Source organism: Macrosteles quadrilineatus, unplaced genomic scaffold (assembly GCF_028750875.1).
Source record: "Macrosteles quadrilineatus isolate MER2022 unplaced genomic scaffold, UCM_ALF_1.0 Scaffold_1__1_contigs__length_201487025, whole genome shotgun sequence".
NCBI lineage: Eukaryota > Metazoa > Arthropoda > Insecta > Hemiptera > Cicadellidae > Macrosteles > Macrosteles quadrilineatus.
In genome coordinates, this window is record NW_026542594.1 from 193,760,489 (window position 1) to 193,787,633 (window position 27,145).

Consider the following 27,145-nt stretch of genomic DNA (forward strand, 5'->3'; position numbering starts at 1 on the left):
TAATTACACAAGAATATGTTCAATATTTTTCTACAATTGTGGGAAACAATGCTTAAGTCTCCGTGATTAGTTAGAGATGATTTTTCAGGAGACATTCACAATTTGATTGCAACTGCAGTGGACGTGTTGTTTTTATTTTTATATTTTGTCTGTTTTTACGCCAGTGGAATTTTTTTACGCTTTGTAAGAGGACGGGTCCAAACCGTGGTCTTGTTTCTCACGTTGACCTCTTTGATAAATAGCTCATTAGAAAGAAAAAGCGCTTTTTATTTTCAAAATACCCAGTGCACAAGACAAGTTAATTCGTCCCGCGCAGAGGACGTGCCTACGCGCTACAGCAATAACCTCTCGGTCGTCTGCCGGGTTGGCACGTCTAAAACTAAATCTAACAAAACAATTATTGCATTCCTTTAAAATAAAATAAAAATCTTTCCTTAAACTAACAATTATGGCAAAGATTTTAAAGATAATAAATAATACAATTTAACCAGTTTGTCTAAATTCCTATATTTATATCGGTTTTTTTTGTTTTTTTTTTTGGGTTGAGAAGTTGGGAGGAGTACAATATTTAAATTTTTATTATAAGTTTTTTTTTTTTGTTCAATTCTAGTATTAAAATCCACCTGTATTGCCAGGCGGTTTTAAAATAATGTACTAACGCTCGCCAATCCCTGCCATTTAAAAATCTAATATAATCCTCTTCGGAAAGGACCCTATTGTGTAAAAATGTTAATCTAAGATTACTTAAAATTGGACATATAGCGATGAAATGAAATGTGGTTTCAATTTCGCCCATGTTACAAAGAACAGAACTTATTTCCTGTTGAGCGAGGTTTACCATTCAAATAGAGCAACTCTGCCCTAGCCTTAATTATCCAGGAAACGAAGCTGACATCGGCGTTATCAGTAAGGTAGCTTCTATCACCAAGTTCAAGGCGAAGGTCGAGGCTGATCAGCTGACTGTGGTGTATGGACATGAGATAGCTCATTAATTCATAGCCCAATGACAATTAATGGCATCTGGGTCTGGAAACAATCTCGCTTGGATACAAACCAGCGACCTTCAGATTTGATGGCGAGGACTATAATCACTCAGCTACCCAGAAAATTTGTTTTGATTTAGCCACGACCTAGGGATATATTCCTAATTCCATAAATACCACAGATATTTACGGGTTTGCCACGAGCACAGGAGATGTAAAAGCACAATATCAATAATGTGAAATATACAACTTACTGTAATAAAACAATTATTATTTTTTTTAACTGACACTTTCCAATCCAATTTCATTTTGGCCCAAGCTCCGAAGGTCGAAATTGTTGTCACAACTCATCAACACATATGACAACATATCAACTTATGTCATCAACTTGTCACAACATATGAAGAACCATCAATGCATAATTTAGAAAACATCCTCCAAACTTTTTTGAATGGAATTACCGTACATCTAAGAACCGTAATTAGATCTGACCATAGCTAAAGTGTCAGACAATTTTGAGCATTCGTTATCACAATTAATAATTTTTTTTTTCATTGTTTATGAGGCAATACTCACTCATTCCTGGAGCACACATGATGATTCGACATAGGACCACCTGACTGATACCTTTGACTGCGGCCATCTGAAAATGTCAAACCAGTGATGCAAAATAAATACAAAATCAACACACTTGAGTCCCCTAGTCCGATCAAGGTGATCAGAACGGACCAACATTCTAAATTGGTTTTAAATTAAATAACTTTTGGTCTTTTTGAAATTTGATAAATGTTAAAACTATGTGGAATTAAAGTTAACTAATTATGTTAATTAATTATGTGGATTTCTGGATTTATAACTCCTATATTTGATCCCATATTATGGGTGTACGTAGCTACCTCAAAAAGAATCTAGAAAACATTTTGACTATACAGAAGCAATCTATTAGAGGACAATGTTTCAGCAAAAGAATGCTTTAAACATTTAAGAATCCTATCCGTTTATGGCATTATATGGTCTTATGTTTGTCAAAAACAATTTCAATCCTCAAATTAATGAAAAAAATCATTTAACTACAATACACACAAAAAAATAGCTTATTAACTGATATCCATAAATTAAAATTAGAGTACTTAAATAAAGACTCACTGCGGGACATGAATTTGTAAAAAACATTCCATTGGTAACTAAACCGGAACAATGACGCGACATTTTTTTAGTCTCAAAGAATGTTTAATAGACTTGTCTTTATATTCTTTAGATAAATTAAAAAAATTATATATCTTATTTTCAGCATTTGTTTTAGATTGTTTGACGCTGCTATACAACTATGTATAAGCCTATTTATGTATACAAATTTTTTACTATGACTATTTATTTTAACGACCTTCAATGAATTAGGCCTATACATGGGTGGCTACTTTTCCCCATATCAAGGAGTCAGGCCCATTTAGACAGTATGTGTGAAGTTATGTAGTAAACAATAAACATTGGAATGTGTCAGTCTCATTTATTCACTGGCTCACACTCAACGGTTGAACATCTGGTTGGCAAGAAGGTGTGACTCTTACGACAGACAGGTCGAAATTGACCCTAGCCAAAACTGTCTCGTGACTCGTCTTGTACTGACGCTATTTTAAATTCAATATCACCTCTCAAATCATAAATGTCTACGAATAAGTATACATAAAAAGTTGTATCTTTTATAAAGCTGTGTTTTAATTTATTTTTAACTAATTTATTATTCCCTGTTGCGAGACTTTATGTGAAAAACTTAAAATTGGAAATGTAGGTAAAATGACTCTTATTAATTACAAAATAATTAATAAATGCACGCATATTAACTCAACACAAAAATCTATTTCATGAATGTTTACAAAACAAAAACAATAGAAAAACATATGATAGTAAAAATATGTATAAATGAATTATAAACAGTCTTAGAGAAGACATAACAGTCTCCCCCACTATTTTGAACTTGCAGTGTATTATTATGAAAGCACAAAGTCCTTGTATCGGCCCGGCATTTGCCTTTGTCGCCTTGATCTTTCTTGATTCTCAGGAATATGGCTATTGTTCGTTTCTGTTCCCTGAACTACTGGAACCTCTGCATTGTTTGCTTTGGGAGTTGGTGGTTTTTCAGAAATTGACGGTCCTTTGGAAGTTGATGGTCCTTCGGAAGTTGATGGTCTTACGGAAGTTGATGGTCTTTCAGGAGTTGATGGTCTTAAGGGAGTTGATGGTCTTTCAGGAATTGACAGTCTTTCAGGATTAGAACAAGTAAGAGCCTTAGAATTTTCTTTTGTGCTGTGTTTAGAAGCCCGTGGAACATCAAATATGTGGATTGGTCCCGTGGTAACAATTTTTGGTTTTGGTATCAAAGTAGACCGCAATTGATCAATGTGTCGTTTAACAAGTCGGCCTGACTTGTCAAGGGAAACTAGATAGTGTCGAGTTCCCAACTTGTTGTTTACTTCTCCAAACTCCCAAACGTTCTTATTGTTTATGAAGAGACGAACCTGAACTCTCTCCCCCTCGTTGAATGAACGTGCAGATGGAGCATTTCTAGTTGAAGCTTTTTGTACGTTGGGAAAAATGGCATCCATTCGTATTCTTAACTTCCTGTGGAGGTAAAGTTCAGCCGGTGATTTGCCACATGCTAGAGGAGTTGCCCGGTACCGCATTAAGATCTTCTGGACCTTTATTGCCATTGGTATGTTTTCCGAAGCTGTGGACTTCAGGCGGTTCTTCAATGTTTGAACAGAGCGTTCTGCTAAGCCGTTTGTTGCTGGATGTCCTGGAGATATGAATTTCTGGAAAATGCCGTGCAATTTGCAATAAACTTGGAATGTATCACTTTGAAAAATTGAGGCGTTGTCAGATACCATAACATTCGGGTAGCCGTGTGTTGCAAAAATCTGTTCAAGCAGATTTATGGTATTGGAGCTGGATGGTGCATCTTTGATTACTTTTATCTCCGCCCATTTTGATCTAGCATCAATACACACGAGGAAGTTGAAGCCTTGAAACGGTCCTGCGTAGTCAATGTGTATTCTTTCCCAGTTCTCTTTTGGGATTTCCCACGGGTGATTGGGAGCTTTGGGCGGATTTGACCGTGTTAGTGCACAATTTTCACATCCTTTCACAAGATGCTCAATGTCCTTGTCAATATTTGGCCAGTAAACATAGCGCCGTGCTAGCTGTTTCATTTTTGTGATTCCAAGATGACTTTCGTGAAGTTCATTTAGAATCTTGTTTCTAAGTAGTGATGGAATGTAAACTCTTTCTCCCCGGAAAATAATGTTTTCGACCAACGTAAAATCAGAATCAGTTGAATTGGTGAGTAGGTCTTTCAAAATCTTAGAGAGCACTGGATCTTTGGCTGTCTCGTTCTTAATGATTTCAGCTGTGATTTCATGGCTTGAAATTTGAAAAATAACTTGGCTGCAGATTTGGTGTACCTCTTTTCCGATTTTCTTGTCTTTAGTAGAGTGAGTCTGTGTAAGAGGAGCTCTTGAAAGACAATCCACGTTTTTATTTTCCATGCCCTTTTTGAACACCAACTTGTAATTGAAACCTGACAGATATGATGCATATCTGAGTAAACGAGCTGAAGTCATTTGTGGTAGAGCCTTGTCATGTCTGAAGATCCTAGATATTGGCTGATTATCTGTTACAAGTTGAAATTGAGTCCCGAATAGGTAATAATAGAAGTGGGAGACACCAAAAACTATGGCTAATGCTTCCCGGTCTAGTTGACTATAGTTACATTCGGCATCAGTGAGTGAACGTGAGGCGTAAGCAATTGGCCTCTCAGTACCATCTATTAAGTGGCTAAGAACTGCAGCTAGTCCAGTAGGTGAAGCGTCTGTGGTGAGGACTAACGGTAGTTTTGGATCGAAAGGTACGAGTATCCTGTTACTGCAGAGCTCAGTTTTGATTCGTTGAAAAGCCTTTTCACATTCTGGTGTCCATTCCCATTTCTTATTTTTGCGTAACAAACGTCGCAAAGGAAAAGTGACAGTTGAAGCATCTGGAAAGAAACGAGAGTAGTAAGAAACCATTCCTAAGAATCGTCGTAATTCTTCAACTTTTGATGGAAGTGACATTTCTTTAACAGCTTGAACTTTGGTAGGAGATTTCTTTATTTTGTTTAACTCCACCACTCGTCCTAGATATTCTATTTGTTCTTGAAAAAATGAACACTTCTGTTTGTTTATGTGTAAGTCAAAATCTGAGAGTCGTTGAACACAGGCCTGTAGATTTCTTTTGCACTCATCCATTGTTGAGCCATGGCAAATTATGTCATCAAAGTAGGCCTCGGTTTTAGGCAACCCCTTCAAAATTTGTGTAAGAATTCGGTTGAATTCAGAAGGTGCTGTCTTTATTCCGAAACTTAGACGATTGACACGATATGTTCCACGGTGTGTTGACATTGTCTGGATAATACTGGACTCTTCGTCGACCTTGAGATGCAGATAAGCTTTGTACAGATCAAGTTTACAAAAGTAACGAGATCCTCTCAAACTATCGAGTACATTGTCAATTTTTCGAATAGGATGGTTTGCCTGGACTATTCGTTCATTCACACCACACTTGTAGTCGACACAGAGACGAACACTTCCATCTGCCTTAGGTATCACGACTAGTGGTGACCCCCAATCACTTGACGTAACAGGCGAAATGATTCCTTCATTTTCAAGTAAATCTAGTTCCTTGTTGACCTGATCAATAAGAGCATGAGGTACGTTCCGTTCACGATTGAAAATAGGCTTTGCTCCTGATCGAAGATGTAATGATACTGTAAAGTTTGGAACGCATCCAATTTTTGGCTCGAAAATTGGAGCAAATTTTTCAAACAGTTCCTCAACTGAATTTACTGGTTGTAATTGAAGGGTAGTAGCTGGTCGGTTCATTTCAGCGTCAATTTCACACAGTTCAATACCCAGTCCTCGGATCCATTGGCGCCCTAGAAGTGCATCATGACCTGAAGGGACGATGTGAAGGTCACCTTTGAACTGTTTACCCTTGTATGATACAGAAACTGATACCTTTCCCTCTGGTTTGATTATGTCTCCAGAGTAAGAACGGAAAGCTAGCCTTGATGGTTCTACAGGTACGTTCAGATGTAGACGTTCAAAGTCATTCTTCGCAAGGAGAGAAAATTTAGCCCCACTGTCAACTTCAAAACATTGCAATTTTCCATTTATAGTGACAGAAACAATGTACTTGTCTGAATCATATCCAACTTCAAATAAATCTACGACATCAAAGTTCTGGTAGATCGAATCAATTTTGTGCACTCCGTAATCAGAAGAGTCGTCACTAGAATAATCGTCATCATTTGATCCTGAATGTAGGTTGTTGGTTGAATTTAACTTTGATGTTGATTTCTTAGTCCTTGACATCAGTGTAGTTATGCAGACCGCAGAGACATGTCCTCGTTTTAAACACTCCCCACATTGGAGTTTATACTTGTGTCTGTTACAATTTGCAGCAATGTGTTTGTTACTTCCACATCTAAGACAGAGGCCTTCTATTCCGAGGGCATTGAAGTCAGGTCTTTTGTTATTTGAACGTTGTTTCCAGTTGAGAGATGTCTTGTTGGATGAGCGATTGTTAGAGAACTGGTGGGATCGTCTGGAAGACCTTGTAATTTTGTGCACTCCAGCCGAATCCATATTAAAGTTGTTAGAACATGCATGTTGGTGAAATTCTTTGCTTTCAACCTTTGATGCTTCAAGAGCAATAGCTTTCTCTAGAATGTCATCAAACTTTGTGTAAACGGATTGTAAAAGGTGTTCCCTAAGCCAATTGTCCTTCAATCCTCGTATGAACTGTGCCCGCAAGAAAACATCAGCAATTGACACAGATGTTCCACATTCATCGTTGGAGCATTCTACTGCAAATTCACATTCTTGAAGATCATGTCTGAGGTCGGCCACAAACTCTGAAATTGACTGGTTTTCTTTTTGAAAGATATTTAAGAAATAATGTTGAGCAACAACAACACTTTTCTTTGGAGTCAATAGTTTCTTGAAGTCATTCAACAGAGTTTCATAATCTAATGATTTGAGTGGCTTGTCTGGGCCCAAAAATGCAGATAGGTTGTTATAATGTTCACTACCTATAGAATTACACAAGAGCTGAGCAATTTTCTTCTTATCAGTCAAACCTTTCATTGTATAATAGTTTTCGAAACGTTCTAAATAGCTGGTAAACTTTTCTTGTTTGGCATTGAAGTTTTCGAATGTAGCAACATTTGACATTGTAGATTGACAGCTTTCTTCTCTGGGTTTTCCAATTGATGTAACAATTGTTTGAATTTGAGCTTGAAACATGTTTGACATCTCACGTACAAGTGCTTTTTGTTGTTCATTGAATGTGTTTAGAAGTAAGGTAAACTGTTGTGCATCCATTATAGTTTGAACTGTATAAAATATTAATGTATCTTGAAACTATAAATTGAATGTAATTTTTTTAAAAGTAAATGTGTTGAATTTTTCAGTGGCTAGTTGATTTTTACACTCGTCGCCAATTAAAATGACTCTTATTAATTACAAAATAATTAATAAATGCACGCATATTAACTCAACACAAAAATCTATTTCATGAATGTTTACAAAACAAAAACAATAGAAAAACATATGATAGTAAAAATATGTATAAATGAATTATAAACAGTCTTAGAGAAGACATAACAGTAGGCTATTTTTTAAATATATTTTTTCTACGGTTGTCTTACAGCACAGCATTTCGTTCACTTGAATAAGTTTGCGAAACAGCTGATTCCTCAACATTTGACTTTGCTCACTACAAATGACAACTGAACGAAACAAAATTCATTCCTATCAGTGGGGAAATAATGATTTATGACTGCAGCAATACTATTTTTTACGGACGCGTTGCAGAAAGTCAACAGTCCCGGAAGGTCAAATAATTTATACCTGTGCCGCTAGGTCAAAAACTACAATGTTTGCAGTGTCTGTAGATCAAAAATCCCAGTAAGTCAAATAGTACAGTCCGGGCTAAAAACGTAGTCTATGTTAAAGCAATTGACTTATTGGGAATTTGACCTAATGCAACAGCAGTTTTAATATAACGAAATAAGATAAAATATAAGTTCAGTTTCGCTAAGTCAACAGTGCCGGAAGGTCAAAAGTATAATCTGTTAAAAACAACGATAGTCCTCTCGACGCATGACTTCAATAATTTCGTGTTTTGGTGTACTTAAAGTTGTGCTAAAATTTTGAAATTTGGCACAGAGCTTCTTGGTTAGTCCTACTCGATGACTATTTTGTTGGAACTTTAAACTATTTACCGATCTAATTAATAAAAATTGATTTGTATGGTGAAATAGTTTTAAATCGTGATTTCTAACATGAAAAAGTTAGCATGCGAGATTTTTTTTTGTTTTTGGGTTAGAGAAGTTTCGTCTGTGGCAAAGTTGTAGCCAAAAGTGTGATGCGTAAAATATATTTTTTTGAATTTTTTACAATCAGTGGTTCAGTAGATAACTTGGGTTGAAGAGGACGGCAAATTTAGCATTTCGCAACGCATGGAAAGAACTACATCGTACGATGCGACTGCTGAGTGGACTTTTAATTTATAGTTCTAAGGACAAGAAAAAGATGAATATACAGATCACCAGTACATTCATATTATTTATAAAGCATCTTTCTTTATTACCAGCTTACATTTTTCACTTATAAGAATACATCATAAACAGGGTGTTAAAATAAGCGGGGAGATACTTTACCTAGTAATTCCTTGGGTCAAAATAAACAGAAAATCAAGGCTAACATTTGCTCCAAAATCATTTTGTTAACCAGATATCCACCATTTTGTATTTTTTACATACAAATATTTATCTTTGCACTTTTCCAACCGATGTTTATGAAACTTGGTATGTATGTTAAGGTAGGAGAGACGCATGTTATAAACAAAGATTCATCTCGATTCACCCTAAAATTTCAAAATTTAACACTTAACTACAATATAATATACTTTACTACACCACAATATTTACGTATCACCATAAATCTTTAACAAAATAAAACGTTAACATTTTTAAAATCCAAAGTAAATCAATATAATATTTCTTTTTTGAAAAATATATTTAAAAAAAGGCGATGGTAAAATAACGACAGGCGAGTTTCGATCTGGGTGTTTCAGGTTTGAATCTAGGAGGATTTAACATTAATTAACATTAATGTTTAATCCTCCTAGGTTTGAACTGATTGAGATGAATAAATGAAACCGAAGGGGGGAGGTAGCAACAAGTTCACTAGTATTTACTAGTGTCCAATTACAATTTGATGGATTTAACCAAAACCTTTTCTATTTCACTTATTTTCAGCTGTTAAATTTCAAACGATACGTTTTAGCGACTTATCATCATCATCGTTTGAGTTTGGGTTTGCGGCAATGTATTTTTATGAATAAAACCTTTAATTTGATACCAAACTTGACCTCTGCTGATATTAATTGACTGTATGCACTATTAATTAACAGCTGTGTCTAAGGATTATGTCGGCCTTAGTCACAAACAGGACAACAAGATCGCTCCACTCATCCCACACTCATCTCCATTCATACTAGGCTTAAAATGCATACATTTGTATGGTCGCCATTTTAAAGCAACATGGCTACATTATCATTGACAAACGTGGACAACCTTATACGAGTGTGAGTAAGTCCGAAACAACTCTAAAAAACAATAAACAATAAATTGCAAGAACCGTTGCTTATATCATTGGGTATACACGTATCTACTGACGTGTATACTCAATGCTTATATCGAACTGTTATATGTACATCGTGAGTATTTCCATTAGTTGTTCCATTTAGTTGTGTGTCCATTAGTATAATATTTTAGTTGACTCTTTTAAAGTCAGCGGAAATTGTGACTGTTATTACCCTTGAAATAATGTTTGTGTAGTACTTTGCAATCCTACCAATGCTTATAGAATCATACGATTACAATTTTCTGGTTAGAATATGTCGCATAGAGTGGTGACTACTGTATCTTTTTGGTTTGCTTGTAAAACAGGATCAACAGAGATTTTCCATCGACTTAAACAATACGATACTCCCAAATTGTTCTTTGCAATAACAAAATATCACACAGTTTGATGAATATTTGTGTGTAAACTGTAAACCACATACAGTACATCTGTATTCTATCTATTTTACCTTTTATTTTCCCAAGACTTTATAGAAAATCACGCATTACGTGATCAGTGAAGAAAGGCTGTATCACACGTGTTTTATAGGTTAAGAAGACAAGGACGATCCTAGACATATATTTTGGGGGGGGGGTCACCGGGGGCCTGGGGGTATGGAATACCCCCCAAAAAGGATAAAAGAAGGTGAAGGTCCTGGGGTTTCCCCCGGGAAAAATATATAAATAAATAAATATAGGCTATACGTTAGAGGGTGATCAACTCAAGGAGGCCACCATTGGGATATCGGAAACGTTAAGAATTAGAGAAAACTTAAAATGGGGGACATTCCTTTATTTTTGTGGTAGTTAAAAATATGATTTTAACACCCCATATTTTATCATGTTTTCGGATAGAATAGGCAATTTACAAACTTTTTTATCCTTGACATTTTTTCGATAAACCCACTCGTTTAGGAGTTACAGCATATGGAAAAATGACTTCCGGTGTACATTTTACATCATGTAGCTCCTAAACAAGTAAGTTTATAGCAAAAATGCGAAGAGTAAAAAAGTCTTACAATTGCATCCACATTCCAAAAAGACCATAAAATTCATTAAAAATATGAATTATATTATTAAAAAAATGGCGGCAAACTTGTTCTTTTTTAGTCTTTAAGGAATGTAGATGCAATTCTAAGACTAATTTACTTTTTGCAATTTTGCTCTAAACTTACTCGTTTAGGAGCTACATGATGTAAAATGTACACCGGAAGTCATTTTTCCATAGGCTGTACTCCTAAACGAGTGGGTTTATCGAAAAAATGTCAAGGCTAAAAAAGTTTTTAAATTGCATATTCTATCCAAAAACATGATAAAAAAACTAAAATCATATTTTTAACTGCCACAAAAAATAAAGGAATGTCCCCCATTTAAAGTTTTCTCTAATTCTTACCGTTTCCGATTTCCCAATGGTGGCCTCCTTGAGTTGATCACCCTGTATATATGAATTTGAACGGATTGTGTTTTTGGCCTCTAGGGACCTCAAAACGAAAAATTTAATCGGTCCCGGGTCCAGGTGTTACCATAAGTACTACGGTAATAGCTTATTCCCTATATGGGAAATTCGCCAAAAACCTAATAGTTATATAGAACAATATTACATTCAACCAGCTGTTAGTTAAAACAAATTATATGGGACTAAAACAAAGCAATGAGAACAAAGATTTCCTTTAAAAAATCATTTGAACATCCTACTATTTTACTATGCATATTTAATTAATATGCCATCCTCATACCTAAGAATTGAATGTATCATCTGGGTCAGCAGGATGGTCTGCATTACACATAGTATAAATAGGTCAACTCTAAATATGTCTTTAAATTTGTTTCCAAATGCTGAATTTGTGTCACAAATGCTGAATGTTTACAGCTGTTATGTTAAGCAAATTATATTGTACTAAAAGCTAGCTTAAGAAGGTTAGCGTCGGCTGCTAGACTTTTTAAAAATTAAAACTTAATTTCTAAAAAACTGGGACCCTTAATTATAATTATGGCTTTGACATTCCCTAGTTCTCAAAATTATCTTTCTTTCAACACAAAAATAATGAAAATCCGTCGACTGGTTGATTCAGAATGTGAAAAACCCTCATTTACGTTTTAATAATATACGAGGTGTTAGCCCGTCCTATGTACGGGAATTCAGTACCGGTAGTCAGTTAAAACCCTGTACAATTCAGATCAGCTAGTTTACACATAGAAAGACATAGTTTCTTGCAGTTTTAATGTGAAAAATCATCTTGTAAACAAATGCTGTGTGACCAAATATGTTTTTATTCCATCATAGGCCTATACGATATGCATTTTAAATCCGATAATTTTACAATAAAACAGCAATTCTGCAATTAATTGTTACGATGTGAAAAGCGTTGAAGTGAGATTTGCAGCCGATGTGGCCGATTCGCACAGACGCACACTGATTATAAGTAGCCTACAGAAGAGTGAGTAATAGTCAATTGATAAGTGTACAGACCTAGTCAACGATACCACCTTCTATAGCATACCTGCCTCTTCATTATCACCACAATACAACTACTATACACAATTTCCAGTAGGTCTGAATAGAAACGACTTAAAATAAAACGATAATATTTAATAAAATTCACAGGACACAAAATTTAGCTTTGGTATCCTAACATCAAAACTAATTGTCACACATATCCTTTATATCAATTTCACTGCATTAATTGCTAAATAAATAAGTGTAATCAAAGAAAAGTAAAAACAAAAACAGTTTGTTTTGAAACAGCTGTTTGGTTCAAATAACATTCATTTGAAAAAAATAACTGGTGAGGCGTAATACATTTACACAGTTGATGTGTAGACTACATTATAACTCATAAAATAGTTCTAAAATTAAATGGGTCTCCTTTTACAAACGTATATAATAACCAGAAATTTTCAGATCATCCTTGCGTGTACTTCATGCCACAAATTTTGACGAAAGGCTTTTCATTACATAAACTATACCTATTTACAGTGTTGACCAAACAGTTGGCAAGAAGCATTAATAGATAAGCTATGTACCAAATATGATAATTTTAGCTCTATTCTAATTATGACAAAACACGAAGTAACTAAAAGCGGGTTTTGTTGGTGTAGTAAGCGTTGCAGGAGGTCTACTTTACACTGAATCGACGTTCACTTTTATTGCTTTTGATCTTCCGGCACTGTTGACTCAGCGAAACTGAACTTGTATTTTACCGTATTTCGTTATATTAAAACTGCTGTTGCATTAGGTCAAATTCCCAATAAGTCAATTGCTTTAACATAGACCACGTTTTTAGCTCGGACTGTACTATTTGACTTACTGGGACTTTTGATCTACAGACACTGCAAACATTGTAGTTTTTGACCTAGCGGCACAGGTATAAATTATTTGATCTTCCGGGACTGTTGACTTTCAGCAACATTCCCTTTTTTACCAGTGTTCTTTTATGGAAAAGTATGCTCAATGTTTGGACAAATTGTATTTAACCCTTTCAGTGCTAGGCCAATAATTCATATTTTGTAAGACTTTTTTGTTTGCCTTTTAATTCCATTACCCGTTGTTGAATTTTAACTGTCATGTTGTCACTATTTTATTAATTAGGCTAATTTTGAATAATAACACAATAAGAAACTGCAGTAAACATCAAATAAAATTTAGTTTTTGTTGTAATTTTCCTGGTTTTCCTATAAATTTTTATGTTCTGATAGCATTATTTAAACCGAAATCTCACAAAATCAAAAGACATATAGTTTAAAATGTAATATTGAATTTAACCCTGATTTAGTTGGACGAGGTTATTGTAATATAGCAATTTTAGGGAAACTAATGTTTTGCAGCAAAGTCTCAGGAACACATTTACTACTACTAAAACTAAAGGATTGCATCTAAATAGTCCGTGACTAGCTGGTGCTGCTACCTAGTAACGCATTGAACAACCATCTGCAGCGCCATCTGTTCGCAATCGGTGGCGACAGCTTAAATACAGGTTTTTGACTCCCCAGTCTTCAAGCACAGATAGCCGAGAAGGCTAGGGCGTGTGTCACTTGGCCAGTGGCATTCGTCTGCTCGGGTTCGAATCCCGTCCTGTGTGGCAAATAATTGGTGACCTGTGTGTTTGTAGCGATATACTACAACCACTGGGGCATAGTGAGGTGTTCATAATCCTTGGTTTAGACATACACCTCAAAATCATCGGATTGGGCGAATCTTTTAGCTAAGTGGTTGGTAGTGTATCCTATGAACATGCAGGTCACCAATGGCCGTTTTGCTATTTTTTTTTTAAATAACCTTCCTCTCTGTATCCCTTAGGGTTTTTTTAAAACAACGATATATCGTTTCATAGCACTGAAAGGGTTAACAATAATATTATTAAATGTTTTTTTTTAATTTTTTTTATTTTCACATAATGATAAAATGTTGATATAATATAATGGAGTGTTTTAAACTTGATATAAAATCGTCGCACTTGGCAAGCAGTAATATTTTTGTACCGTTAGAAAACCGTGCAACTTTGCTCAGTAGTTAACAGACAACTTTTTACCTCATCATTTTTATGAGTTTCCCAAGAAACAACCATAATGGTTTTGAGATGCATAAAGGGTTGTGATTGAGACTTATTAGGAATTATTATAGTTGATATTTGAGTAGCATAATAAAACTATATTTCATTGGCTGAAGAGGACATAGTCCTGAAACAGTCCCAGTAGGGTTACAGCTCTTTGGAATATTACAGTTACGTTACGTATTTTTAAAATTAGTTCTAAAGCTTATAACTGTAAGTTCAACCACTTACCCTTGATTCACCGATGATATTCCCATTAGAATCTGACACGTCGATGCCTTTGATCAACTCGTTTTGTCGCATGAGCGGAATATTGACGCAGTTGGCTGCAGCCACGGCCGCAAAGGGGACGTATCTCTGCGGAACAATACTCGAACTGACTTAAATTGTACATATGAAATTAAATTAAAATGCATCTTTATTGAGGCAAACTTAGGACCTCATGGTCCTTTCTTACAGTTAACCTCTGCAATGTACATAAATTTGACTCAACAAGTTTAGTGCTGTAGACATGAGTAGATTGTTTTCGTTCAGTAAAAAAAGGAAACTTGGCACCCATTGCATGCAGAAAGCAATATGAAACAATAACAAGACAACAGATTAATAAATTAAATTAGGCATTGATACAAATAACAGACAAGGTTATGGATTCTGTCAATTTCAGTAGAACGCGTATGCTCACAAGAATCTTTCCCCATAATTTTCACTTTTGTTATCTTGTGGAGTAATTAAAACGATTAATTTCCGTTGGTTTATTACAATACCACTATGACTTTCAGTGTTGTTTGGAACAATTTTACATCATCCTACCCAACACGCAACTCTGATTGGACAAGATCATTACCTGCATCATCGGGCCAGCTTTCTTGGCCAAGTAGGACTTGAGTCCCATGGCCGTGAAGCACGCGGCCGCTGTGGCCGAGACGTACGCGACGCCCATCTGTGTCTCTGTCAGCGGAGACTTAGCGTTGCGGTTTGTATAGTTGACTAGAGCGTTGAACGACTGATTCACCCACTGCCAAAACACAACTGCCGTAGTAGTCCTGAAAACATTTACTTTGTAATACCAATATAAAAACAATATGTACAAATATCAAAATTATATCAGCGATTTTGGGACTTATCCAAACAGTACAACAATACTGGAGAAACCGTTTTTTAGAGACACATTTTCAAATATTTCAAAAACAAACTCTGCATTTGAGTGGTGTAGTTTTCTAGTGAAAAATAAATTACTAACCTACTCTCTCTTACGTTTTTAATGATAAAGAACAAAATGTTTCAAAATATGTAAAGTGGGAGTAGCCAAATTCCATTCTTTAAATTTTTAGATATCACTGTTCAAAGAATCATTGTACACATTTTCCATGAAGATTGAAAGTGTCCGCAGCATTCCTCTAAACAAGACAGTCATCACCAACAACAAACATCAACACATCTCAAGGCCAATCCTGAACAAAGATAGAGTAGTAGTAACAGTAAACAACCAGCTACCAAAAATAGCTAGTTGAGATCGTACCAAAATAATATTTAAATAGTGCAAATAAGACCTCATAGATTATCTTTTATTTTTGTCAGCTGGTCCAGAGTACGCCTATATTTGTTTTATCCGAAAATTAAACAAAGTACTTACAACTATTGATAGAAGTCAACATCCCATCCTTTTTCAATCAAAAAACATAATTATTATTAAATTGAGTGTGTTTATTTTTAATTACTCGTTTCTCTGAAATAGGTATGCCAACTTTTAACAAAACCAAACTGTAAATATTTGTTAAGTCCTATCCAAAGTTTAGTGTAAAAAAATAAGAGAGAAAATATAAATTTGACTCAAACACATTCTGTAGTGCCTCGATTAAGCTGTATTCTATTTGAAAAAAAAATTGGCAACAGCTGGTCCATTTGGATGCGATTTCTACTTCACCTATTCAAAAGTCAATGGTAGTTAGGACCCACTTACTTGTAGAATGTGAGCATTGCGCCGGTGATAAGCATACCACCCGGGACTTGGAACGACATCCTACCAAACACGTTCATCTTCTCACCCGAGTCCGGGTGGAACGCACTCTCGTATATCTGCTTGGCCCGTAACACCTCATTTCGAGAGACGTTCGGAGGTTCTTTACCTGCACTGTAAATAAACGTTTTATAAGAACAAAATAAAAATAAACCTTAACTAAAAAATATTGTTTGAATCTTTGCAATCATCCCTTTGGGATCAGGGTTGCCATTTCAATAAAATGTATTAGGCCTAGAGTAAAGTAAGGCAAGTACTAAAGTTGACCAGTGGCACTGGCCACATCGTTAACTTAAACATAAACTTTTTCTCTCTGTAACCGTTTGGAAGCTATCTTGGCAATTTCATTCTGTTTGGAAAGATTTTGTTATTTTTAAGTCTTAGAACTGACAATCACAACTCAACAGGCAAACACAAACATTTTATGTAAACAATTTTAAACATATATTTTCATTGTGCCAACGCTACTGGACTTAAAAACTTTCGGGCGTTTTTATGCAGTACCATTTGCAGAAACAATCTGTGCAAAATTATTGGAGATGATGTGCAAAATACTATGTAGTATAACAGAACAACAGACCAATTAGGTTGATTTGCATACTGCATTGAATTTCCAATCATATAAATCCCCAAATTTCCTGAGGTTGAAAACAAAGTTTTTATGTAAACAAATAAAATAACATAAACACACTAATATTCCCCCACAATTTACTATGTAAAGATGCAATAAAAAAGTAGGTAGGCTTAATATTTTAATTGTTATTTTCTTAAGTATGTTCCTATCTAGGCTCTAATGTCTAGAAGTAAGTAAGGTTCAGAGGAAATATTCAATGGTAAATTTGCTGGTGTCTAGCACAAAGTCCAACACCACCCCTCGCCCTCATGTACTACAATGCTCATCAGGGTGGAGGATCGCCCTGTGATAGGAATATCCCCACAGTCCTCGCTGCTCAAACTCTTCCTTGATCGTCACAAGTATATTTCCAGCACAACATACTAGAGCTAAAAGTCCCATGCCCAAGTTTCCTTTGTACCTCACTTTTCTGTGGTAGGCTATATCACATTATAAGTTTTGTATACTTACAGGTAGAGATCCCGAAGTGTCTTTGCTTCATTTAGTTGTGTGTCTGTGCACAGTGCTAACCTTGGGTCTGTCACCCAAGCGTAGTACTTCAGTCGACCGATGAATGTGTTCTGGTCCCACGGAGGTGCATCAAATTCCATTCGACTCATGGTGGATTCTGAGAGAAAATATAGGGGTTGTACAGTCAATATACAAAACAGTTAATAGAAAATATACACTTTAAACGTAAAACTATTCAAGTTCAAACCTATTTAACCAGTATTTAAATGTTCTTTCACTTTTGGCACTAAACAGCTTAGGAGGGTTTTCAAAGCGATATATAACCTATCTTTGATTTTTTATAGGTACCTGAATGTACCTGTTTAACCCAATAAGAGTGTACCTTTTTTTACACAAGAATGAAATAGCTTTGTTACAGACTAGGATCAGCTGTTTTCTAAGCCAGGGTCATTTATTTAAAGCCCAATGATTTAAAATTGATCTAAAACCCAAAGCTGGGAGTAATTTTGAAACATAAAAAAGTTACGGACTTTCTCAGGATAATCGACAATCTTTTGTTTGTTGCGAGCACTATTTCAGCTGGGTAACCAGTTTCACAAATATAGTTTAAATATGAATGATCTTGTTATCTTTAAGGTTTAAGTAATTGTTTGATTTTAATTTATTATAACATATTTTAGAGGATTTTAATTTGATAGTGTGTTTTAATGCCATTGCCTACCTGTTGTTTTAGTCTGTTTAGTATTTGAATACATTGTCCCAGTACTTTGGATTTATTACTCTCCACTAACCCCAGTAACAACTTAATTGGAGCAATTATTAGAGTAATTATTATTATTAACAAGCCTTAATTGCAGGAGTAAGCCACATCTGTTTATCTTAGACAATAGAGGGGTTATCTATCTAGACTATGACACAATATATATTAATAATATAATGTCGCCCACTGTGATTTAACTTTTTTATACTTAATTACTATTGCATATATTATTTAGTAAGCCTGTCTGCATTATTCATAATTTATCTTATAAGTACCTATTTTTTGTGTGCATGTAAACCTTAATTGATGTAGCTTGATTGCATGTACTTGTTTACTATATTGACATGATCTATTGCATTTTATGTAGGCCTATAATGTTTAATGATCAAATAAATCCATCTATCTATCTATCTAACAATAGCTTTCAAGTAGCCTGTTTATTCCTTTCTCCACCTTAAAAGATCTTAAAGAGGTTACTATTATAAAAAGTTTCAAGGAAATCCGATTTTGGTCGTATAAAAAAGGAGCATTGAGTGTTTTTACTGCTTGAGGCGAGTTTAACTGAAAATTCTAAAATATACAATTACAACAAACTTATCTATACTTTTGCCTTGTAAGATAAATTTTAGATAGGTAGGCCTATTCATTTTTTACATAGGTAGGCTGTTACTTTCATGTTAAAGGACACTCATTATTATTGATGATTTTTTTGCGATATCAAACAGAATTTTGAAATGGTACTTACTATAAGTTTGGTATTTATGTTAGGCTTAGTTTACCACAGTTTCATTTTTTAATCCATTGCCTATATATATATATATATTATTTTTGCCTAAACAAGATTCCATTTGTCCATTTGTGATTTCTGTGATTTTTAAGATAGCCTATTAAAACAGAAGGAATAGGCCTAAGTTATGAATTGTAAAGGAAAACAAAAATAGTGTTACATAAAAAAAATCATCGATAATAATGAATGTTCACATTAACAGGAAAGTACTGTCTTGTAAATCTAATTACACACTTTAAACCAAAACAGATCTTTATTTCAATTTTGAATAATATTCTCGGTGATCAGCAATGCACAGTTTAATCACACGATTCACGATCAAACACCTCCGAAAATAGCCATTTAAATGTATTTATCACAATTAGAGGCCTAAACAGACGCCAGGTTGACATTAGATAGTAAAAAATACCGGGGTTTGGGATGTTACCAAAGATGATATTAAAATCTTCTTTCTTCTGTGGTTTAACTTGCTTTAAAATATGAATTTTTAGATAGCATAGGCCTAATTCCTATGCAATGGAAAAATGTTGAATTTTAATAGATAACTGCCTAAATATTTAGTAACCAACACTTATTGGTATGGTTTTAAAAAGGCAATTATATACATAAATTACAATTATAAATTACATAGTTCAATAGTCTAAATTGATGTATATTCCCCAATTAGTTGATCAATTAATTTTAAAGGAAAACTAGTAAATTTATTAATCACTCATTTTGAAGCCTATGCCCTACATATTAAGTTGGAACAGCCACTTTGCCTAGATTTAATTTTCAATATAATTCGAGTGTATAACTTACTTGTTTTAGAAATACTGTAAGTTACTACAAATAAAAATTGCTAAGCTATTTATAGTTTCTCGGCTTGTGCTATGCCTATTAAAAATTAAAGACTTACTTGTTAGTTACCGCTTAGTTAAAATAATCAAAACAGGAACTAAACACACATGCTTCCTTGTAGTCGTTGATCAAATGTCAGAGTACATCTGTCGAACTGTCACGATATCTTTTTGAGATTGTGGTTATTAAATGATAATTAATTTTAAAATTACAAAAGAGGCAATTGCAAAATTATACGAAGTGGCAGACAGCCAAAGGAGAGGTTCACTACACAAGATACAAGATTTGAGTCATGAGCAGACGGCAGACGAATTTTATTTTTACATCTGCAGCGAGACTTGAGAGTATCGGTAGTAGGTCTAAACAAGAAAGAAAATAGACATTGGTTAAAAAATAAGAAAATATTTGTAAAAATTTTAAATATTGAAACATAGAAAAAATCATCGATGATAATGAACCATCAAGAATAATGAATTTAAACCAGACCAAATAAACTACAAATTTACAAACCAAAGATTTTTCTATGGTATTATAACCAAATTGTAACAAAATTAAAAATTGATCACTAAAACTAGGAAAAACCACTCAGTTGAAACTAGCATATAAGAAAGTATAAAGTATAGCATACAAAGGCCACAATTAATTATAGAAAACAGTTGAAAAAGACTTCAGATTTCATTATTGGATGAGAATTTTACAATTTTAAGTTAATGTGATAATCTCTGCAGTATTTGACATAATTACCATCTAGGTAGCAATGCAAGTATTTCGAAAACTAAACCCATAAGTTATGAGAAGAAACAATCAAAGTTGTATAGCTTAGTTGTATGTTGAAGTTTTCTCGTCCAAAAAGCAAATTTGATTTATTAATACTATTCAATTAGTTATATGATTAATTTTTAATATTTATATAATTAACTAAATAGTATTCATGGAAAGCAGCGTTTATACATAAATTTTGCATTAATTTCAAAGAATAACACAAGAGTTTCATGGTTAACCCTTTGAGTGCCAACGTCCAGGGAACCGGACGTTTTTAAAACGAGCCAAAAGTGCCGACGTCCGGCCGACCGGACGTTTTTAGAACGAGCCAAAAGTGCCAACGTCCGGCTGACCGGACGTTTCGTAATGATCGAACAGTTGTCATAACAACCGAATGGATACTCGGATTCTTTTAACCCATATATTAACATTGAGTCAAAAGTTACTAGATGCAATACATCGATTTTCGTTGGTCGAAATATCGAAAATTCGATTTTTACGAAATTTTAACCTAAAAATCGCCAGATTGCGCTCGGCATTTTAAGCGCGACCTTCGGGAATAATCATCGGCATTTTTTGAGCGTTACTTTTATTTCTCGCCTGGCACTCTAAGGGTTAAGAAAATGTCTTGCTGAATGAGGTAAAGTAAAGATCTCTCATCATGTGATCTGAACCAGAACCAGTCAGAGTCAGCTGTTGACAATCAGGTGGTCGTTTAGCTGTTGTCATTTTTTGTCAAGAAATTCCATGTTCGTTCATTATTTATTTTTTTATTGTTATTACGAAAGATAACCTCCTAATTGTTTACAATTACAACTTTCACTAATGGAAACAAGCTGTCTCTTATAACTTAACCAGTATTATCATTAAATAGTTTCGGAAAAAAGCCTACTGGTAGTGATATTTTTAATTTGTGTTATTACTTTTTTAAGTTAACCAATTAGTCACGGCTTAGCCTAAACAATTGATTTAAGGTTATGGTGACCTAGTTTAGGCGTACTCAAAATATTTGTTGTATTCCGTAGTAAGCCTGTGAACATCAGCACTTTAAAAACTGGATTGAACATGGTTTGTGAATCTCTTCCATTCTATGCCAGTGGATTGATAATAAAAGGTTTTGGCCGGGGCTCCAAGGAATTAGGAATACCAACAGGTAAAAAAGACACACTAGCCTATCCAAATTAATTAACAGAAACTATTTTCCTAGAATAACATTAGGACATTGACGCAAATATGCGATGTCGACGGCAGTTTATGGGTAGAAACCGGCCGTTGCTTGTCCATATGAACAAAAAAATTAGTAAGCCTAGCCCTAAACTTACTATTGCAATAGTGAACGCTTATATTAGGCCAATATTCTTTTACTTTATAATCTTAATATTGAAATTTACATTTTATTGAGATTTTTATTTAATTTTATATTATAAAAAAGTAGGGATAACAATATGAATGTCATGAACTCACTGCTAGATAACTGATCATATGCCTATGAAGGAAAATCTATTTAACAAGCATATCAATTAACTTAATCTGTGCCGGATTTAGGGTATCTGGGGCCCTAGGCCAAATGAAGTTACTCAAGCGGCCCCCACCCCTATGGGGAAATTCCTGGCAATTGCAGCAAATAAATAGTAACTTAAACATCCCCCATGGGCTGCAATCACAGAGACATCATCATCGACACACATAACAATGGCAAAATCGTAAATATCTCCCGTAAGCCGCAACCACGGGACATCATCATCGTCCCCAACGATTCACCAACGACCGCGGCAAAACCGTGAACACCACCCGTGAGCCAAAATCAAGGTGATCATCAGCGTTACCCTCCACCACGGCAAAATCGTGAGTATCTCCTGTGGGCCGCAATCACAGCTACATCATCAGAGAAACCCACTATCGAGGCAAAATTGTGAATATCTCCCTTGTGCCGCAATCATGACTACATCATCAGCGTCACCTGTGAGCGCAGCAAAATTGTGAATATCTCCCTTGTGCCGCAATCATGACGACATCATCAGTGTCACCTGTGAGCGCAGCAAAATTGTGAATAATTCCCGTGGGCCGCAATCAAGGGGACATCATCATTGTCATCCACAATCCCATTGCTTGACGAGCATTACGGCCTGTTTTTTTAGTTTGTGGCCTTGGGTTTACAGTTACGGTAGATTTGATTTATTACGTCTTTGTATTATTTTTATTAGGACGGTTGAATAACATAGTGAGATCTGTAGGCCTAGTTCAGCTTTTTATTGTGGCTTTAAATTGTGATTTCTCTGCTATTTATATATTTATTATTCAAACTTTTTGAACTTGGAGTCTTTTGATAGAATTTTGAATGTTAAATAAAAGTTTTACAGTATAACATTTTGCCAAAAAATCAGCCATTTATTAACTTGAAAAAATTGTATAGGCCTAGGCCCTACCAATTTTCATAAATATACCATATCTAAAATAGTTTTTGAGATAGATTAAACAAAAAACAAAATAGCCTCTATCTCAGTACAAGGTATTTTTGTAAAAAATGTTATTCTAGATTGTTGTTTGATTTTTACCCATTAAAGATATATATATATATATATTTATATTATTTTTTTTACTTACTGATTTGACAACCAGACTCTGTACATATGAATCTGAAGGGATTGTGTTTTTGGACCCTGGGACATCAAACGAAAAAGTAAATCAGTCCCGGTTATAGATCCGACCATGACACTTAATGGCAACACAAGAAGTTTTTAGTTAAAAGTGTATGTTTCCAAGTCATGATGCGCTGTTTAATGTAACCTGTCTTTTTATCAAGAAATTATCTAAAATAGCTATAAAAGAAGTAATTAGTTTTCTACAATACCGTACCAGTTTTTAAAACCAACCCCTACCAAAACTCTTGCACTATTAAACCAAAAGATTATGACATGTTTCCATTCAGCTGAAGTATTCATTTAATACAGGACATTAGTAAAACATCTTTCAATGCAGATTACTATGAATACGTTCGTCAATGATGATGTTTCACTTAGTGATTGAATTTCTCTTGTCGTTTCCCTTAACTAGATGCGTATGGGGGTGTTTGCAAATATAATATTGCAATCAAAAAATTGTATATAAAAGTTCTCAAAAATAGGAAAAATTCGTGAAATTCATTGTTCATTGAAATAGAGTGAAACAGATTTTTTTTTTTAATTTTATCCAGGCTTACACTTTTATCTTACATTATTGGTAATAAAAATCAAACATAGGTTATTTGATTATTTCGTCCATATTTTTATTTTTTTGTTATAAAATGTAAAATTTAAAAAAAAATCAGGGTTTTAACCCTTCTTTACATGGGCAGCTCAGTGGCTACATGTGGTGTTTGTCTACCGTCCACAACATTTTGAGAGTTTCAGGGGAAGAAATCTATTCCCTCCGCATGATCCTACATATTTAAAACAATAGCTTGACAGCTGAGATTTGCCAAAACAGGAATCAGCTGCAACATATATACGAGGAGTACGCTTATTCTGCGCGTAATGGTACTATTATTTTCATTACAGCAAACTATTCCGATGAAGTAGTGGAATCTCTACCAGAGTCTATACAGACGGGCGTTTACTATGGTTGGGCACAGGTGGATCAAAGTCCAGTTCATAAGATGGTCATGAGCATCGGATGGAACCCATTCTACAATAACACCAAGAAATCAATGGTGAGGACAAATCCTACTAATATTATAAATGAGAAAGTTTGGATGTATGGATGTATGTATGTTTGTGACAAGTAAACACGAAAAATACTGGTCGGATTGGGCTGAAATTTGGCATGATGATAGCTCACATTCCCGATTAACATATAGGCATATTCTTATTTCAAAAATCCTTTCGGGCTCCGCCCCAGTGGCTCTGAAATTTCCCATGTTAACCTTATGAGTATTCATATTTAAAGGAAATTAAAGAAACTTAGCCAGCTGTTTCAACTAAAAGAGTTGGTTCTATGATATGCAAAAGCATTAAATTTACCAACAGGGTGCAGCACTATTATTTTTTTCATTATTTATAAACACAGCTAATTTGAACTAAGCAGCAACAAAAAACTGTGATACGCAACAAGAACTGTCAAAGTAGGATTGTTTACAGTTTTTTTTTATTTCATGAATAATTTGTGATATTTTGCAAATTTTTAATAATCTATCTTTCTCTATTGTGTAGGTGAAGTGGTAGAACATAATGGCTATGGTAGATGTGTAATACCTTTGTAATTCTATAGCATACCGTAAATTTTAGGAAGCAAATTTTCTCAAACCGTGTCTTCACACATTGCAAACGCAAAAATCGAGTATAACTGCAATAAGCATTTTATACTTATATGCCAACCCCGTACGAAGGACGGGTACTCTGCTAGTACCTTTATATGTTAATGATGTAGTCACTTGCAAAAATGGTTGAAGTGAGTAATATTGTCTCGATAATTAAGAAATTTAAATATTTAGACAGACATTGAATCAGTTGCTACTGAATCCAAGCCATCAAGTACACCGAAATCAAACACAAAATCACACACACCAAAAACTATTTTTTAGTTTAGAGATAAAATGTTGAAAATTCTGTATTTAAATATCAATAATTTTAAGTATTTGTACCATTTAATTCAACCTTAAAGCTATTTTCTATTATTAAAAAGGTATAGTTTTCTAAAGTGTATAGTGGGAAAAACGCAAACATTTTAAGTTTAACCTAACAGTTTTTGTTACTGCAAAACATGTTTGTTACAGGAAACACACATAATGCACAAATTTGATGGTGATCTCTACGATTGCAATCTCAAAACGATAATGTTGGGTTATATAAGACCTGAAAGAAGTTTTAATTCCCTTGGTAAGTTTGTAAAGTTTTATTTGGTTGCAATCAGAACTTTTCCAACAGAATTAAAAGTAAACGATCTTCTGTTTTAGAATACTTAACAATTCAGTCTTATTTGACAGTATTTTACCATCCAGTTTAGGTAGTTAATATTTTGGTGACAATGTGTACATGTACCTGCAAATCGGGAAGCAAGTACATCTGGTCTAGTGGTAGAGCTAGTCCCTAGCTAGTGTGACTTGTTCCCCGACTCAAGGTCCCGGGTTTGAAAGTCGAATTAATAATATGTTGAATTATCATGATGAGTTTATTGAGAGACGCTCTCCACGACTCTCGCCATTGTACTGTTTGCCTGTACTTTGGTTGTACTCATGGCAACTTTTGAATAACCAGTATGTTCATGATGGAAGAACTGTTTCATATTTGTTTGTTGATTCAGGCTTGTGAATGAGTTTTAAAATGGGGTCTGCTGTTCTGCATGAGTTGGAGTTACATTTCTTCTCTCTGCAGACTGTTCATCCCTATCATATCTTTCGACTAATCCCTTGCGCAAAATACAGTAAATCCAGTATCTGATGGTCCGGATTTTTAATAGCTCGGCATCAGTGTAAAGTCTAGAAATGTTATGTATCATGTTTTAAGCCATTCTAGCACGTTCGGCAGACATTGGACATTGACGCGATGGACAGATATCAATCATGAATGGCAGATGGTTTTTAATTTTACTGTTCTTATTACCAGGGAGGAAAACGCTCAGTAAAACCAGTAAATTAATGGCCAGCTAACGATTTACTCTTGATGTTCTATCATATATTTAGCAGCTTTGGTATAGAAGACATTCAGTAATCCGGTATTTTCAATAATCCAGCTCCGGAAAAGTCCCGAACATGTTAGATTACCGTGTGTCACTGTATTACTATTTGAAATGTGCTGTTTTGGTCAATGTGGTCAGTAACAAATAACAAAACGCACATAAAATAATACCTACATAATGTGTTGGGGAATCTTTTATGGATCTCACTATTGAAGCAATCTTTATTCCCTCCGAATTCAAAGAGCTGTAAATTTTAATAGGTAAAGTTACTAGATGCTTATTCAAGGTTTTTTTTTCAGATGAGTTGGTTGCCGAGATTAAAAATGATATTGATACAGCAACAAAGAAGTTGGATGAACCAGATATGATAAAATATAAGACAGATGCTTTCTTTGAGAAAGCAAGTGAGAACTAGAGAAATAATCACTATTTTACATCTTGCAACTATCAATATATTTTTTTGGAAAATGTTCCTATGCCAATTTTGGTTTAGACCATGCAAACCTGTTTAAGTATGATCTATTAGAAATATTGAATTTAATCAGCAATTTTAAGGCCGGCCACACACAGAACCAGGCGAGTCGGGGCGCGACAGGGCAAGACGAGACACCTGACTTGGGCCCTGTCTTGTTGCTGTCACACACAGAATGAGGCAAGGCACGTCAAGTAAAAAGTTTAGCCCCCATAAACCTGAAAATTAATATAGAATTTTTTATTTCTGAGCCTTGAGCCGATTTAGCCAACTTTTAAATTTGACTTTATACTTGGGAGCAGAATAGAAAACAAAATTCAAAATCATACCTCCCACAGAGGAGTGGTTTTTGAAACCCTTAAGCTATGAACGTTGGCCCTCTGTTTCCTCAGTTATTAATACCAAGATAAATTATTAGTTATTCAACCACTGTAGTAATATTATCACTGTATCAAAGGATGTAATCTTTGGTCGTATAAATTGTTACAGTCTTGTATGTAAATTGTATCAGTTGTA

At 34.6% G+C, this 27,145-nt stretch overlaps 2 protein-coding genes across 4 annotated transcripts in view; one reads left to right on the forward strand and one right to left on the reverse strand.

Moving 5' to 3' along the window:
- Nucleotides 1-27,145, reverse strand: part of LOC128993012 (sideroflexin-2) — a 32,581-nt gene that overhangs the window by 3,403 nt on the left and 2,033 nt on the right. The window contains exons 1-6 of one of the 3 annotated variants that reach the window (XM_054416773.1): nt 19,802-20,014; nt 17,357-17,513; nt 16,216-16,386; nt 15,100-15,298; nt 14,487-14,612; nt 1,560-1,626 (exon numbers count right to left, since the gene is read on the reverse strand). In XM_054416773.1, the coding sequence (XP_054272748.1) occupies nt 1,560-1,626; nt 14,487-14,612; nt 15,100-15,298; nt 16,216-16,386; nt 17,357-17,505 (712 nt within the window). In that variant the 5' untranslated portion in view covers nt 17,506-17,513; nt 19,802-20,014. Of the gene's footprint in view, nt 1-1,559; nt 1,627-14,486; nt 14,613-15,099; nt 15,299-16,215; nt 16,387-17,356; nt 17,514-19,704; nt 19,780-19,801; nt 20,015-27,145 lie in introns of those variants that run through there. The other 2 variants (XM_054416779.1, XM_054416767.1) reach the window with 2 other exon arrangements.
- On the forward strand, nt 21,432-26,682 carry LOC128993031 (putative riboflavin kinase). The gene is made up of 4 exons (XM_054416788.1): nt 21,432-21,658; nt 24,042-24,193; nt 25,256-25,358; nt 26,457-26,682. The coding sequence occupies exons 1-4, from the start codon at nt 21,571-21,573 to the stop codon at nt 26,570-26,572; spliced, it is 459 nt and encodes a 152-aa protein (XP_054272763.1). The 5' UTR covers nt 21,432-21,570; the 3' UTR covers nt 26,573-26,682.

Coding starts and splice junctions, on each gene's coding strand:
- LOC128993031 (XM_054416788.1), top strand. CDS start 21,571: ATGGTTTGTGAATCTCTTCCATTCTATGCCAGTGGATTGATAATAAAA. Junction 21,659..24,041: donor GGAATTAGGAATACCAACAG/GTAAAAAAGACA, acceptor TTTTCATTACAG/CAAACTATTCCGATGAAGTA. Junction 25,359..26,456: donor AAGAAGTTTTAATTCCCTTG/GTAAGTTTGTAA, acceptor TTTTTTTTTCAG/ATGAGTTGGTTGCCGAGATT.